Source organism: Phallusia mammillata, chromosome 6 (genome assembly GCF_965637545.1).
Source record: "Phallusia mammillata chromosome 6, kaPhaMamm4.hap1.1, whole genome shotgun sequence".
Classification (NCBI taxonomy): domain Eukaryota; kingdom Metazoa; phylum Chordata; class Ascidiacea; order Phlebobranchia; family Ascidiidae; genus Phallusia; species Phallusia mammillata.
In genome coordinates, this window is record NC_137257.1 from 13,493,364 (window position 1) to 13,508,457 (window position 15,094).

Sequence of the window (15,094 nt, forward strand, 5' to 3'; positions counted from 1 at the left end):
GCAGTGCTACTGTAACATTGTGGCGTGTTTTCCAATTGCGCAGACCTGTTCATTTTGAGTTTATTCGAAGCATTGCAGGCACATAGGTGTGGTAGCCACCCGGCAATTACCGGATTGGCTCCGGCGCGACTTGCTGGGGCCAGCAGGTCTGGCATAATTACCGAACATAATTAGCCGATCAGCCCTTGCAGCTGTGCGCTTCAGCTCAACTTCTGGATCACGGGGAGCCTCATTGGCGCCCCCACGGCTTTGTGTAAGGCCCAGCAACACTTCTAATGGGTAATAAAAAAACAAACCTACCAACCAACCGTCCGCAGCGTTAGGCAACCGATTTGAAATAATTAAAGTCGAAAAAAAGTAACACCGAAGTGGCATCTTTTGTTTATTATTACGCCAATAAAACGAGGCGCTCGTAACCCAGGTACGAGAAAAAAAAATAAAACAACTGGAAGAAACAAGCGAAACAACAAGGCGATACCACAAAGGGTTGAAATCAGTCCAAGGTACAACAAAAGGACACAAGGACGCTAGAGACACAAAACAAAAGAGAAACCACTAATTAGTCGATATGGACCAATCACAGGCGACAATTTTCTCGCACGAGAAACACGACTAAACAAAAGGTCACTATTGAAACAAAGGGTGAGCACGCGGGCTTTTACTCCCCGCCAGGGCGGGTATGCATTGCTCCGCGTCTCGATCGGCGACAAAATAAAATGGCGGTTATCGAAAAAACAATGTGCACACAAGGAAAAACTGCATAACGGGGAAGTTCTGTGTGATTGGGCCGTGCGGTGTCCAATCAGAGGCTTGCCCGGTGCGTAACAGAGAAAGGTACTATTAACCAAGTAAGAGAGGACGCTGTATCACGTTAGTTGCGTGTTAGCCCTGTATGGTTGGTCATTTAGGACAACCAATCAGCGGCTTATGTTATCGTACAAGTAGGACGCTCGTTACGGCTCATGCGTACAAGTTAAACACCACTTAGGGATTGTCCTAATGGAGTTAGCACTATAGCGCATTAAGTATCGAAGGACTTGAACTAAATTACACGATTGTAAATAGCTTTATATGATTGGCCCTCTATCACGGCTGGTCAGAGGCTTGACCGCCGGAAAACAATGAACGCACGTACCAGCGCATATATGCAAAAGGTGACACACGGTGAATACATAAGGCGCGCACGACAGCGCAAACTAAGGTACAGTACAAAAGGGAACACGAAAAACTAGCCCTATATGATTGGGCAGTTAAAACGGCCAGTCGAATACTGAGCATATAAACAAGTCGGCGCGCGCTACGTTGGACTCGCAGTGAACGACTGCCAAAACATGATACAAAACCAACTACATATACGAACACACTACTAAGGTGCGCAGCATAGGGCTGTTGAAAGATGTGTGATTGGTCACCGTGTTGACCAAGCAGAGGCGAGGCTACAAAAAGGCGGTTATGGTAAAGGTGAGCACGACAATAAAACCTACCACTAGGGTTTTTACAAACGGACTGTCTGAGGACACTAGTACAAAGGTTGGACCGATATCTGGTTGCGTTGGGGCTCTGCTTTAATAGCAACGGAACCCAACATGGTCGGGGGTGATAAAACTTCTAGGAATAACACTCAAAAAACGAATCAATTGATGTAGGGGTTTTCAAAAAAGACGGGAAAAACACACACTATTTGCCGCTAACGAACAAGAAGAATAGGTTCAACGACGCTACAAAGTTACATTAGGGAATACAGGGTCATTGGGTGTGACATCTGCACCGCACTTGTTACAAGATACGCAAAAACTTTCTTCTAAACAGTTAATCGCGTTACATTCTCTACAGCGCCGGATATATCCGGCGCATCCTTGACAAAAAGTTTCAATCCTTTCGGGTTTGAATAAAATATCTTCGCCGCAGGTGCAGAGGAAAATTGTCTGCCCTGGTGCGGGGGTACGGCGGCGTTTAACACTCTTCTCCGACGAAGAGGATGAAGAGAGTTGGCGTTTTGCTACAATATCTTTACCTAACCTTAGTAGTTTTTGGTGGTACTCCTCGGGGGAAACTCCTTCCTTTCTAGCGCGCTCCGCTAAGGATGAATAGTTTCTGGGACTGGTAGTTGTGGCGGGCTCACCCGAGGTGAGACCCTCTGCATTACGGTCCAATGTGGCGGGCTCACCCGAGGTGAGACCCTCTGCAACTCCGCGTGAAGTGGCGGGCTCCCCCGAGGTGAGACCCTCTGCATTCCGGTCCAATGTGGCGGGATCACCCGAGGTGAGACCCTCTGCTTTCCGGTCCAATGTGGCGGGCTCACCCGAGGTGAGACCCTCTGCAAATCCGCGTGAAGTGGCGGGCTCACCCGAGGTGAGATCCTCTGCATTCCGGTCCAATGTGGCGGGCTCACCCGAGGTGAGACCATCTGCAACTCCGCATAAAGTGGCGGGCTCACCCGAGGTGAGACCCTCTGCATTACGGTCCAAAGTGGCGGGCTCACCCGAGGTGAGGCCCTCTGGATCTTCGGTTGTTGTGGCGGGCTCACCCGAGGTGAGGCCCTCTGGATCTCCCGTTGTTGTGGCGGGGACATCAGCAGATGTGGCGGTCTCACCCGGGGTGAGGCCCTCTGCAAACCCGGCAAAAGTTGCGGGCGCACCCGATGTGCCGCCCTTTGAAGCCTTCTTTTTACTATCGGCTTTCCTTTGTCCGTCTCGTTTCGGCAATGGTGTCGATGTTGTAACAACATCGACATCCGGTCTCGACTCACTCTCGAGCCGAGGAAAGTTCTCGTTTTGAGACAAAAAAATGTCGCACGTGTCTCTCATGTGGCCGAACTGACGGCACACATAACACTGCGGTGGCTGATTGTCATATTCCACAGGGAAGGCCAGGCCTCCGATGCGGATCTTAGGGCCGATGGGGCGCAACTTCAGTTCGGCCGTCTTGATCTCCACAGATCTTTTGCCGTCCTGTACGCCCCAACGGTCTTTCAGCTTGTCCGTTTTCCTGACAGAGCCATGCTTCTTTGCGAAGTATTGTCGGATCTCCTCCATTGGAAATGGTGGAGGGATCTCCTTGACAAATACCTTCGTCCACTCCTGGTCATGGAGTCTTGCGAAATCAACCGCGTTGATTCGCTTTAGTTTCTCCACCAACTCTGTCGCCTTCTCGCGACTGCGGCATGTGAAATCGGTGAGACCACCGCGGCGCTCAACGATGCCTTCTAAGTCCCTGATCGGGAACTGCACTTTCGCGAGCAACTCATAAATATAGTGTCGCGACTTTTTCTCCGGCAACTTTGCCAAAACCTCGGCCTCCCGGCTGTAAACCGGAGACCTGCTCGATGTGCCGCGGTTCACCACTTGGTTCCATGGCACAGAACCAGGGGCCGCCATGTTGACGTCACAGTCGATTTCGACTTTGTGACGTCAGTAATCGAAACTCGCTGAAGCGCGTCCAATACGCCGCTTACAGCTGTTGCACAAACAAGGGCTGTCTAAGCCCCGCTGACGTCACAGTCGATTTCGACTTTGTGACGTCAGTAGTCGAAACTCGCTGAAGCGCGTCCGATACGCCGCTTACAGCTGTTGGACAACAAGGACTGTCTAGACTCTGTCTCGACAGAGGCCGGGTCTTGAAACAGTCAGTGGTGGTAGGGATAGGGAGCCCCCCTGCAGATGGCCAGGAGGGAGAGGGTTGAGAAATTCGACTCGGTGCCACTACGGCTCGCGAGTCGATAGGAGTACAAGTGGGGAGGATAACTTCCCTTTGTGGTGACCACGCAGGGAAGTTGGGTAAGGGTTAAGGGTCGACGCTGGAGGGAGGGGGTGACGCTGGGGGACGACGATCCTCTGGGAAAGCGCCGTTCAGTGTGGCCCTGAAAAGGACCGAACGGGCAGCCGCTGGAGGGAAGGGGTAAGGGTAGGGTTCGTATTGTTCTAGGAGCCTTCGAAATTCTCTTTTTTTTGTTTGCTGGGAGCCAACAAAGCTTCTAAAGCTGGACTGGATCCGCCTTGAAACAATAATGCTTCGTTAGCTGTCAGTCTCGGCTCACAAGGGGCAACAGGCGCGATCCTGATGCTTACCTTATGCAAATAGAATACTGTTATAAGGTAACAGGCGGCTACCTGAAGCCCGTACATGCTTCATTTCAAGACACGGGATATTTTTATGAGTGAAATGGCAAGAAAAACATCCCCAGTCAGTTGATGTCGCGCATGATATGTCCACTAGAGCAAAGTAGTGGCCAAAACAATGTGATACTAACTTTGTGCAGTGCTACTGTAACATTGTGGCGTGTTTTCCAATTGCGCAGACCTGTTCATTTTGAGTTTATTCGAAGCATTGCAGGCACATAGGTGTGGTAGCCACCCGGTAATTACCGGATTGGCTCCGGCGCGACTTGCTGGGGCCAGCAGGTCTGGCATAATTACCGAACCTAATTAGACGATCAGCCCTTGCAGCTGTGCGCTTCAGCTCAACTTCTGGATCACGGGGATCCTCATTGGCGCCCCCACGGCTTTGTGTAAGGCCCAGCAACACTTCTAATGGGTTATAAAAAAACAAACCTACCAACCAACCGTCCGCAGCGTTAGGCAACCGATTTGAAATAATTAAAGTCGAAAAAAAGTAACACCGAAGTGGCATCTTGGGTTTATTGTCACGCCAACAAACGAGCGTTCACACCCTATAGGTGTGAAAATAAAATAATACAAGGAAACAATGCGAGGAAAGACAAAACGAAGGACGCTACCACAAAGGGTTGAAAATGTCGAAAGTGTAAAAGACACAATGACGCTAGAAAAAAGGCGAGACAAAAAGGAACCCTGATTGGATCACTCTCGACCAAACACGAAACGATGTCATGAAGACCTGATGTCGCGAAAAAAGCAGCAAAACAAACGGTCACTGAGAACAGAGGAAGAGCACGCGGGCTTTTACTCCCCGCCATGGCGGATGTGCATTGGCCCGCGTCTCGATCATGACAAAGAAAAAAAAAAAAAAAAAAATGGCGATTTATTACAAGCAAGTACATAGTAGGTTCCAAGCTCTCTATCATTGGCCCATAGGCGACCAATCAGAGGCTTGGTACCCAGCACGCATAGCACCATAGCACGTAAGAGCACCAAATATCAAAGAAACTGGACTAATTTACATAAATGTAAGTAGCTCTAGGGAAACAAAAGGCAGGAAGATTAACAAAGCACTGCAAGGTTTTCGTTGGGGCTTTGAACCCAATAAAACAAAAACAAGGGGAAACTCGACGTTATGCAAATGAGGCGATCCTTAGGGATTGCCCTAAACATGACACAAAACCAACTACATATATAAGCACACTACTAAGGTATACAGCATAGGGCTGTTGAGACGTGTGTGATTGGTCACCGCGTTGACCACTCAGAGGCGAGACAACAAAAAGGCGGTTATGGTAGAGATAAGCACGACAAATAAAGACTACCACTAGGGTTTTTACAAACGGACATTCTAAGGGCATTAACACAAAGGTTAGACCGGTATCTGGTTGCGTTGGGGCTCTGCTTTAATAGCAACGGAACCCAACGTGTTCGGTGATGATAAAACATCTAGGAAAACACTCCAAAAAAAACACATCAATTGATGCAGGAGTTTTCAGAAAAATGGCGGGGAAAACGCACTCTATTTACCGGTAACAAAAGAGAAGAAAAGGTTCGACGACCTTACAGTGTTATATTAGGGAATACAGGGTCATTGGGTGTGACATCTGCACCGCACTTGTTACAAGATACGCAAAAACTTTCTTCTAAACAGTTAATCGCGTTACATTCTCTACAGCGCCGGATATATCCGGCGCATCCTTGACAAAAAGTTTCAAACCTTTCGGGTTTGAATAAAATATCTTCGCCGCAGGTGCAGAGGAAAATTGTCTGCCCTGGTGCGGGGGTACGGCGGCGTTTAACACTCTTCTCCGACGAAGAGGATGAAGAGAGTTGGCGTTTTGCTACAATGTCTTTACCTAACCTTAGTAGTTTTTGGTGGTACTCCTCGGGGGAAACTCCTTCCTTTCTAGCGCGCTCCGCCAAGGATGAATAGTTTCTGGGAGTGGTAGTTGTGGCGGGCTCACCCGAGGTGAGACCCTCTGGAACACCACGTGGGGTGGCGGGCTCACCGGGGGCACCCGAGGTGCCGCCCTCCGGATACTGAAGGGTTCCTTTGTCGGGGGTACCCAAAGTACCGCCCTCCGGATACTGAAGGGTTCCTTTGTCGGACGCACCCGAGGTGCCGTCCTCCGGATACTGAGTTCCTTCCATGTCGGGGGCACCCAAGGTGCCGCCCTCTGGTTCCCGCAGAGCTGAGTCGGACGGTCCTCCGGATTCTGAAGTTTTTCCTGGTCGGGGGCACCCAAGGTGCCGCCCTCCGGATACTGAAGGTCCATCTCACTGTTGTTGACGTCCCGCGAGGGTGGGGGTAGCCGACTCGAGGTGCCGCTCTCTGCGTCCCCGCAGGTAGATGTTGGTGCACTCGAGGTTACGATATGCAGGTCTCGAGGCGATGAGTCGAGCTCTCCCGGGGCGCCTTTCTCAGAGTCTGGAGAAACTGAGGCGGGCGGACCCGAGGTAGCGTCCTCTTGTTCACGCGTTTGCGAGGCGGGCGGGCCCAAGGCTTCGCCCCCTGACTCGGCAATCGGCGAGGTTGGCACTTCCAAAGTGCCGCCCTCTGTCTCATTGGTTTCTTTACCCGACACTTTCTTTAGTGTCGGGAAGTTCTCGTCCTGTGAGCGAAAGAGCTCACAGGTATCCCGCATGTGTCCAAATTGTCGGCACACATAGCATTGCGGCGGTTGATTATCATATTCAACCTGAAAGGCTAAACCTCCGATTCGAATTTTCGGCCCAATCGGCTTTAGCTTGAGTTCGGTCGTTTTGATTTCAAACGACCGTTGTCCGTCTTGAAGGCCCCAACGGTCCTTCAATTTCTCGGCCTTTTTCACAGTACCATGCCTACTCGCAAGGTAATGGCGGATCTCCTCCACGGGGTGCCGCGGAGGAATCTCTCTTACAATCACCTTCGTCCACTCTTGGTCATAGAGTCGGACGAACTCGACGGCACTCAGCCGTTTCATCTTGTCAACAAGCCTTTTCGCACCTTCACGCGTTCTGCACGTGAAGTCAGTGAGGCCGCCTCGGCGCTCAACTATACCTTCCAGATCCCGGATGGGATACTGGATTTTGGCCAGCATTTGGTAAATATAATGCCGGGATTTCTTTTTTTTCCGGCAGCTTGGCCAGGACCTCGGTCTCCCGGTTGAAAACCGGCGAGGCCCGGCGCGGAATACCGCGGTTAACCACTTTGTTCCACGGCGTGGAAGTTGTTGGAGCCGTCATGACGTCACGGGTGAAACTCGACCTGTGACGTAGAAGGTCGAAAGTTACCCGACCGTAACGACTGAAGCGTTTACGTCGGATTAATAACTGGCTAGTCCTTGTCCCAGCAGGGGCCCTGAGAAGGGCCGGGAGCAATGGGTCTAGTTCAGTCGGGTTGGGGGAACTCCCTCCTGCAGATGGCCAGCGAGGGAGGAGGTGGGGGAAGATCGACTTACGTCCACTAGGGCGCGCAAGTCGATGGGGTAGATTTTTGGGAAAGGGCTTCCCTTTGTGGTGCGCCACGCGGGGAAGATAGGTGAAAGGGGACAGCCGATTCTCTCAACGCCCCTAGTGTTGGTGGCCCCAAAAAGGGCCCAACGGGCGGCTGTGGGAAGGGGATGGGGGAAGGGAGTGGGTACGGGGTGGTAGTAACGATCCGGAGCCAACTTAATCGGAGCCAACTTTCGGAGCCAACTAACGTTCGTGGTGAGCCAACCTAAGTTGCTTCCAACCTCGGGCAAGGTCCGCGTACAAACCTATTGGCTTAGTTTGCTGTTTGCCTCGAGTCAACAAGGGCATCTTTTGTTTATTGTAACGCCAATAAACGAAGCGATACGAAAAACTCAATGCGATAATAAAAACAAACAACGAAATCATCAGGCCGATGAATTTCGGGCACGTCACGCCTGACAACGCGGTGCCGTTACCCCTCGGGGTTGGTCAATAAGAGAAGAAGAAAGCCAGGGCCATTACTCCCCGCCTTGGCGGATATGCTTGGGCCCTGCGAGAAGCGGCGCGAAGTGAAAAGAAAAAGGTAAAGACGTCACGAGTACCCGACATAGAAATCGTAGTACGAATAACGAAAAATAAAACACGCACGCACGAATATAAAAAACAAAAAAAAAATGACGTCACCGGTACACGACATAAAAATCGTAGTACAAGAGACACGCACGAGAAAATAGAGAGCGAAACAAACAAGGGTCACGTGAAGCACGCAAGAAAACAAAAACGGTTGAGAATTGTAAGGCAAAAAGACAGGGTCTTCGCTCCCCGCCGACGACGGGTATGCATTGACCCTGGGAGAAGGGCGAAGAGGGAAGGTAGAAAGGAGCATTGCATACACTACCGATCTCAATCATTAATTTTAGGGGGAAGATCAGGATTAGAACCCGTGATCTGTTTATTACGGGACTTACGCCGTTACCACTAGACTATTCAATGGTAGTGGGCAACGGTTCAAAATTGTGGGCTTTTTCTCGTGGGAATTATCGGGAGGGGGAAACAAAAGAAACTATACTGTTAAGAAATGGAAAATACAAAGTCAGGGTCGTCGCTCCCCACAATTGGTGGATATGCTTGACCCTGGGAGGATGCGAAAAGAGAGAAGTAGAAAGCAAATTCATGCAAAAGTATCGTATTTTATGAAACTGAGAACTCCATATCGGGGTTTCTCGAAAGCGAAAATCGTTTCGACGCGGTCCGGACACCGCTGCCTAATTGAATAATACGCATGGCGCACAAGTCACCATGGTTTCGCCACTAGTCGTTTGTGGCGTGCATATATGCACACTGTTCAAGTACTCGGTGGAAGCGCTGCGGGCCTGCAGCAAATAAATACGGTAAATGGAAACAAAATTTTTCAAAACAGGGTCAATGAAAAAAAAGTAACTGGGGATGTTTGATGTTAATCTATGACGCTCTCGGTTGTCTTTAGGAGTTGCAGGGTGAATAGAAAAAAAAAGGCAATACAGTAACGGAAAAAAGGAATTAGTGTAAAAAATTTGGCTGTGCGTGAGAAACAAACAAAATGGCGAAACAAAATTAAGCAGGTCGTCGAAGTTGGAATTTATGCAAATTAGTTCCTACGGTTGGTTGAGATCGGATTTTTATGTGACAACCGGAGACGTCCCTAGAAGCGTTAGTCTGCTACACCGTCAAATCCCTGAGGTCTTGAATAATATCCTTATGTGTTGTGTCAACCCTATTGTTTTCGACTGCAAGTCGATGTGCAATAGCTTTTTTAATGGTAGAAATTATGTGATGAGGTAAAATTTTTCTGTCTTCGTATTTTATGCGGTTTCTGGCTTTCCAGATGTGGTGCCGAGTGAGTGTAAAGATGTATACTAGGTGCTCTGTAAATATTTCAATGTTGGGTGGAATGATAAGTTTTATGATCATGTCTCCGCAGAGCGTGGTGTCAGTGTGTGTAATACGGTTTGTAAGGCGTTGTATGTAGTCCCGTACCGGGGAGAGTACGGGACACGAGGTGAAAATGTGAGTGGAGGTCTCTGGGCTCCTCCCACAGAATTGGCACAACGTGGTTGGGTCAAGAGAAAATTGAAAAAATTTGGAGGATACGGGTAGTACATCCCAAATAGTTCTGTAGTTGAACGACTTCATTGCGTTGGTGAGGATAGGGTGGTGAACATTGCCCCAGCGACGGTCGTGGGACGCTTGAGAGCCGCCCGCGCCAGGGATATTCGTTTGGGAACAGGTTATTAACCGATAAAGGGTACGGATGGATCCACGGACGAGTTGGTCAAAGGTTAAATTATATTTTTCAATAAGAGATAGGGTTTTACTATAGAAAGGTGAAGGACTAACAGCATGGGGATGGTTGTTGCGCAAGCGCAGATCAAACCGGTGGGAGAGCTGTAGTCCGATGTTATACTCGACCATGGCCATACCGGGGGAGGTTGGGGTGTCGTTCAATCTATGTCTACAGTAGGAAAATATAGGCTGCATAAAGAAAAGATCGCAGTAAAGTGGACAGTTCGCCACGTTGTAGCCTCCTCTGTCAAAAGGGAGTGCCAGAGTGTCAATGGGTATGATCAGTTTCGTGTTGTTCGTCATAAACACCTCGCACGCGCTATTCACCCTTCGCCTAAGGGAGTTGGGGATAGGGTATGTCGAGGCCTGGTAAGTGAGTAGGGGTAAAAGTTTGGATTTAGAGATTAATGATTTGGTATTCCAGGTGAGTATGTACCGAGTGTGGTAAGTCATAGAGGAACGGAATGTGCGATAGTGGGCACGCCAGCTCTCGGTTACGCTACCGGCATTGCCGATAACGGTCCCTAAGAGACTGATGTGGGATGACGTCCACTCAAGAGGTGGTAAAGAAGCCAATGGGGGATTTGGCTTGGTAAAGAGGCCTTTGGATTTCGACACATTAAGTGCTAGTCCAGAGGCCGAGTAAAGGAGTTCGAGATGCTGGAATGCACGTGTAACAGAGTAGGGATGCGTCAGGGTGAGGGTTGTGTCATCGGCGTAACTGGGGCACTTGATCACGTGTCTCCCAGGTACGTCGATGCCACGGACGCTTGTGTCTGCCATAAGGGCTAGTGAGAAAGGGGTTGCGGCGATTAGGTAGAGGAAGAGACTCAGGGGGTCCCCTTGCCTCACTCCTCTACCCACAGTGAACAGCGGGCTTTGGTGTCCATTAACTAGAACATTCGACTGCGCGTTTGTGTTAAGTGACTGAACTAGTTTTACAAAGTGTTCAGGGAAACACATTTTAGTCATAACCGAATAAAGCCATTCATGGTCAACTGAATCAAAAGCCTTCTCGAAGTCGAGCGAAATAATGAAAGCATCTGTGCCCCGCTCTATCGCATCACAATAGAGATCTCTCAGCAAAACAGTGGCGTCGGCAATTCGACGGGCGGGCGCAGCAAATTGTTGGGGGTGCAAGACCTTGTCCAGAAGCGCGCGCATGCGATTTGCCAGAATCTTGGTGTAGATTTTAAGGTCAGTGTTAAGCAACGAGATCGGGCGGTAGTTCTTCAGCAGTGTTGTGTCGTTTTTCTTATGGATTAGAGTAACTGTGCCACGTTTCATCTCGTCCGGGACGGTTCCCGACGAGTGTATCGTATTAATGACGTCAGTTAAGTCCTGGCCAATGATACGCCAGCACGAGCGGTAGAACTCGACGCTGACGCCATCGGGTCCAGGGGATTTCCCCAACGACATTTGCATAATTGTGTTCAGCACTTCCTCAGCCGTTATGGGCTTACCTAGTGTATCATCATTCGAGTCAAGTTTAGGGGTGACGTGTTGCAGGAAGTGCTGCTGAGCTGCTGTACATGTAGGGCGTTTCGTGTAAAGTTTACTGTAAAAGGTGTGGGCGATGTTAAGCATCTCGTTAGTGTTTTCCGTGTGGCGACCGGAATCATCACACAGTTTAACAATACCAGTATTAGATCTATGTTCAGTGAAACGCTGAAAGAACTCCTTGGTACCCCGATCACCGCGGTCAAAACAGGAAGCTTGGGATTTTAAAATTTTGGCGCGAGCAGATTGTCGCTGGGTGTTGGCCGAAAGGCGTTTTAAAGAGAGGTATTCGGGGAGGAGGGTAGGGTCCCTTGCCAATTGCCCCCAAATAGCCGTAACCCTTTCCTCAAGCTGTTTGGCTTCCGTGTTTGCCTGTTGTCTGTTCTGTTGTGAGTGTGCTATGTTCATTAATTTAATGCGGTGTTTCATGTCGAGCCACCAAGAGAATTTATCCTTAAAGCAGGGGACCTGTAGCGTTCGCCACAAGGCCCACCTGCGTTCAAGTTCCTCCTGGAAGGCGTCTGTTGTGTAAGTGCTAGTGTTATTCTTCCAGATCCCCTTCCCCCTAGGGGGCTGAGGCTCTGTCCGAATCTGTAGTATTATGATGTCGTGGTCTGAAAGTGAATTTTGTGTGCCAAATTCCGAAATGGGGTGCACATGAGATGAAATGTAAAATCTGTCTAGACGTGATTGAGTGTTATGTTGTCTACGTGTGTAAAAAATACGGTTGCCGTACAGCTTTCGGAAGGAATCCGACAACTGGAGGTTCTCAACAAGGGCGATAAGACCTGACAACTTTTCGTTACTACCACGTAAGGGGGGGAAACGCTCAAGTATCGGGTCCTGCACACCGTTGAAATCACCGGCCAAGAGAGTGGGATGCCTCGAGTAGGTGTAGGTATAAAGGGAGTCGAAGAAAGCATTCCTTAAGGGAGTGCTTTCGGTACGGTTAGGGGCATACACGTTTACGACGTGTATGATTGAATGGTAAAGTCTAATGTCGGCAGCCAAAATTCTACCGTTCCCATCCCCAGAGTGAGAAACAAAGCTAAGGGCGTTATGCTTTAGCAAGATCCCGACTCCGTTCTCCGATCGGGCCCCCGAAAGAGAAGACCAAAAAATCGCTTTATTCGGCTCCCATTCGACGCACCACCCACCCTCCGTCACAGGAGAACTATGCGTCTCCTGGAGGAGAATGATGTGGGCGTCTAACGACCGGAGGGATGACAATACAGCGGATCGCTTAGCTGGATCGGCCATCCCCCCGACGTTGAATGTGGCTATTTTTAGGAAATTCGCCATGACTATTGATATTGGCGTGTTACAACGGTGTATCAAAAAAAACGCTTCTAGTCCCTAAACGGTATAGTTAAGAGCGTGCATGGGGAAAAACGTTTTACACTCAGAGCATTGGCCACCTTGCCCATCCCCTAACGGATGAGCATGGCCACACGAGCATTTAATGTAGCACTTTTTACAACCCGGGCAAGTTATGGCTTCTCCCTCTTTAGATAGAAGCGTGTCCTGCCCGCACTCACACGAAACGATATTGTGAAAATTTTCAAAACAGGCCCGCTTTCGGTCATCGCCAGAGTTCGACGACGACCTATCACGCTTATTAAGTACCGGTACCTTGTCCTCTCCGCTGGAGTCAGAGAGGTCTCTTGCAGCTTCCAAAAGGTCTTCGAGGATTCCCTCTTTCAGTTGGATTTCCTTCTCTTCGGCCGGGTCGGCCAATAAATCCAAATCTTTGTCCAGTAAATCCAAGTCCGGATCCTGTGTTGGCGGGGAACTGGGCCCTGTTTTCCCGCCCGTAGGGTCGGGGGCACCCGAGGTACCACCCTCAGGATCAGGTGTGGGCCCAGATTTCCGCGGGGTTTGCTTCTTTGTCGCCCCGGGTTTCTTGGCTGCGGCACCCGAAGTGCCTCCCGCGCTCTTCTTTGGTTTCCGCGGCGGGTTTCGTTGTGGCCTTGGGCCAGGAGGGGCGGGGGCACCCGAGGTGCCGCCCTCCGGATACTGAAGATCCTTTCCTTTGTCGGGGGCACCCGAGGTGTCGCCCTCCGGATACTGAAGATCCTTTCCTTTGTCGGGGTCACCCGAGGTGACGCCCTCCGGATTCTGAAGCTTCCCATTGTCGGAGGCACCCGAGGTGCCGTCCTCCGGATACTGAAGTTTCCCATTGTCGGGGGCACCCGAGGTGCCGCCCTCCGGATGCTGAAGTTCCTTGTTGGCCTCTGTTGTTAGAGGCTCCAGTGCCTGTGCAACCAGGGTGCCTGTCTCGGTGGCACTGGACTTCAGGGGGTTGGCATTCGCGTTGCCGCTTTTCTTTCGGTTTCGGTGCCCCTGGACCACCTGAAAACCGTCGTTCTTCTCCGCCCGCACCGGGGTGGAGGTAGCCGAAGGTAGAGGCGGGCCCTCGACCGCTTCCTCTACCGAGTTTTCGGGGGTGTTTTCCCGGCTTTTGAGTGCCTCGCACTCGTCACGCATGTGCCCAAACTGGCGACATACGAAGCACTGCGGTGGTTGGTTGTCATATTCAATGACAAAGGCCAAACCACCCAGTCTGATTTTCGGACCAATTGGGCTTTCCTTGAGGTCAACCGTTTTTGTGTCGAAGGTTCGTTTGCCATCGTACAGGCCCCAACGATCCTTGACCTTCTCGTGCTTCTTGACCTCTCCGTGCTTACGTTCGATGTATGCACGGATTTCCTCGTTGGAGTACCTGGGTGGAACCTCCTTCACCCAAACCCGGGTCCACTCCGAGTCGTAGAGTTTTGCATACTCCACGGTTGGGTGCGACCCGAGTTTCCTTTGCAGCGTGCGCGCACCCTCCTTGGTGCGGCACGTGAAGTCCGTGAGCCCTCCACGGCGCTCGACGATGCCTTCGAGCTCCTGCGCCGGAAAGTTGACCTTTTTCAACAGTTCATAAATGAACTGTCGAGTCTTCCGGGCAGGAAGCTTGGCTAGTACTTCAGTCTCCCGACTGAAAGGTGGAAGGTTGCGGCTTGCAACGACATTCCACGCCTTGGCCATGGTCGAAACTCGTTCAAGCGGAACGGTGAGTTTCGACGTTAATTCTCCTTCAAAGGTCGACCTTGCAGCAGGAAGGTTCGACCGTGACGTCACTAGGTCGAAATCGACTTCGACTTGCTGTGACGACGTATCAGCAGTTGGGCCGGCGCCCTGCACGCTGGGTGACCGACTGGTCCTTTCCACGCAAGAGCCCTGAAAAGGGCTGGGAGCCCCGGACGTTCGTCGGTCTGGGATGGGGGTGGGTGGAAAAAGCGGGCCGGGGTGTCGTGGGTGCTGGTGTCGAAGGTTTGGGCTCTGCCTTACCGGGCTGGGGTCGCGCTCGGGGGCAGGCTTGGGGGGGCACAGGCCTCGTGTCCACAAGGTGACGCACGAGGTGGCCGGGGTAGCAGGTGGGGAGTCAACTACCCTTTGTGGTGAACACACGGGGTAGTTCGGGTAAGAACGTTTGCGACGGCAATAGAAGTCCGCACAAACGTTAGGCCTAACAGGGGTGGAAACAGTAGATGGGGTAAACGCACAGGGAGCCGAAATGACTTCTATTCGCGCCAGTTCCACGTGTAAATCTATTGACTTAACTTGCTGATGGCACGGATAAGGGGCAATCAATATAATACTGATGCTTACCTTATTCACATAGAATACTGTTATAAGGTAACAGGCGGCTACCTGAAGCCCGTACATGCTTC

The 15,094-nt window shown here is 50.7% G+C and overlaps 2 protein-coding genes across 3 annotated transcripts; both read right to left on the reverse strand.

Moving 5' to 3' along the window:
- Positions 1-366: 366 nt before the first annotated feature.
- LOC145232382 (uncharacterized) lies at positions 367-4,127 on the reverse strand. The gene is made up of 2 exons (XM_080096995.1): positions 2,533-4,127; positions 367-2,487 (listed from the first exon to the last, which is right to left on the reverse strand). The coding sequence occupies exons 1-2, from the start codon at positions 3,375-3,377 to the stop codon at positions 1,719-1,721; spliced, it is 1,614 nt and encodes a 537-aa protein (XP_079953121.1). The 5' UTR covers positions 3,378-4,127; the 3' UTR covers positions 367-1,718.
- Positions 4,128-7,900: 3,773 nt separating this feature from the next.
- Positions 7,901-15,094, reverse strand: LOC145232377 (uncharacterized). Of its 2 annotated transcripts, XM_080096990.1 has the most exons (2): positions 13,008-15,094; positions 7,901-8,926 (listed from the first exon to the last, which is right to left on the reverse strand). In XM_080096990.1, exons 1-2 carry the CDS (start codon positions 15,087-15,089, stop codon positions 8,819-8,821), a joined length of 2,190 nt encoding a protein of 729 aa, XP_079953116.1. In that variant the 5' UTR covers positions 15,090-15,094; the 3' UTR covers positions 7,901-8,818. The 2 variants fall into 2 exon arrangements, with proteins under 2 accessions (XP_079953116.1, XP_079953115.1); XM_080096989.1 differs by lacking the exon at positions 7,901-8,926 and having other exon boundaries at positions 12,732-15,094.

Bases quoted from the DNA above. Each gene is read 5' to 3' on its own strand.
- LOC145232382 (XM_080096995.1), bottom strand. From the start codon at position 3,377: ATGGCGGCCCCTGGTTCTGTGCCATGGAACCAAGTGGTGAACCGCGGC. The intron at 2,488-2,532 runs CTCGGGTGAGCC...AGAGGGCCTCAC, and splicing joins GGAGATCCAGAGGGCCTCAC to CTCGGGTGAGCCCGCCACTT.
- LOC145232377 (XM_080096989.1), bottom strand. From the start codon at position 15,089: ATGTACGGGCTTCAGGTAGCCGCCTGTTACCTTATAACAGTATTCTAT.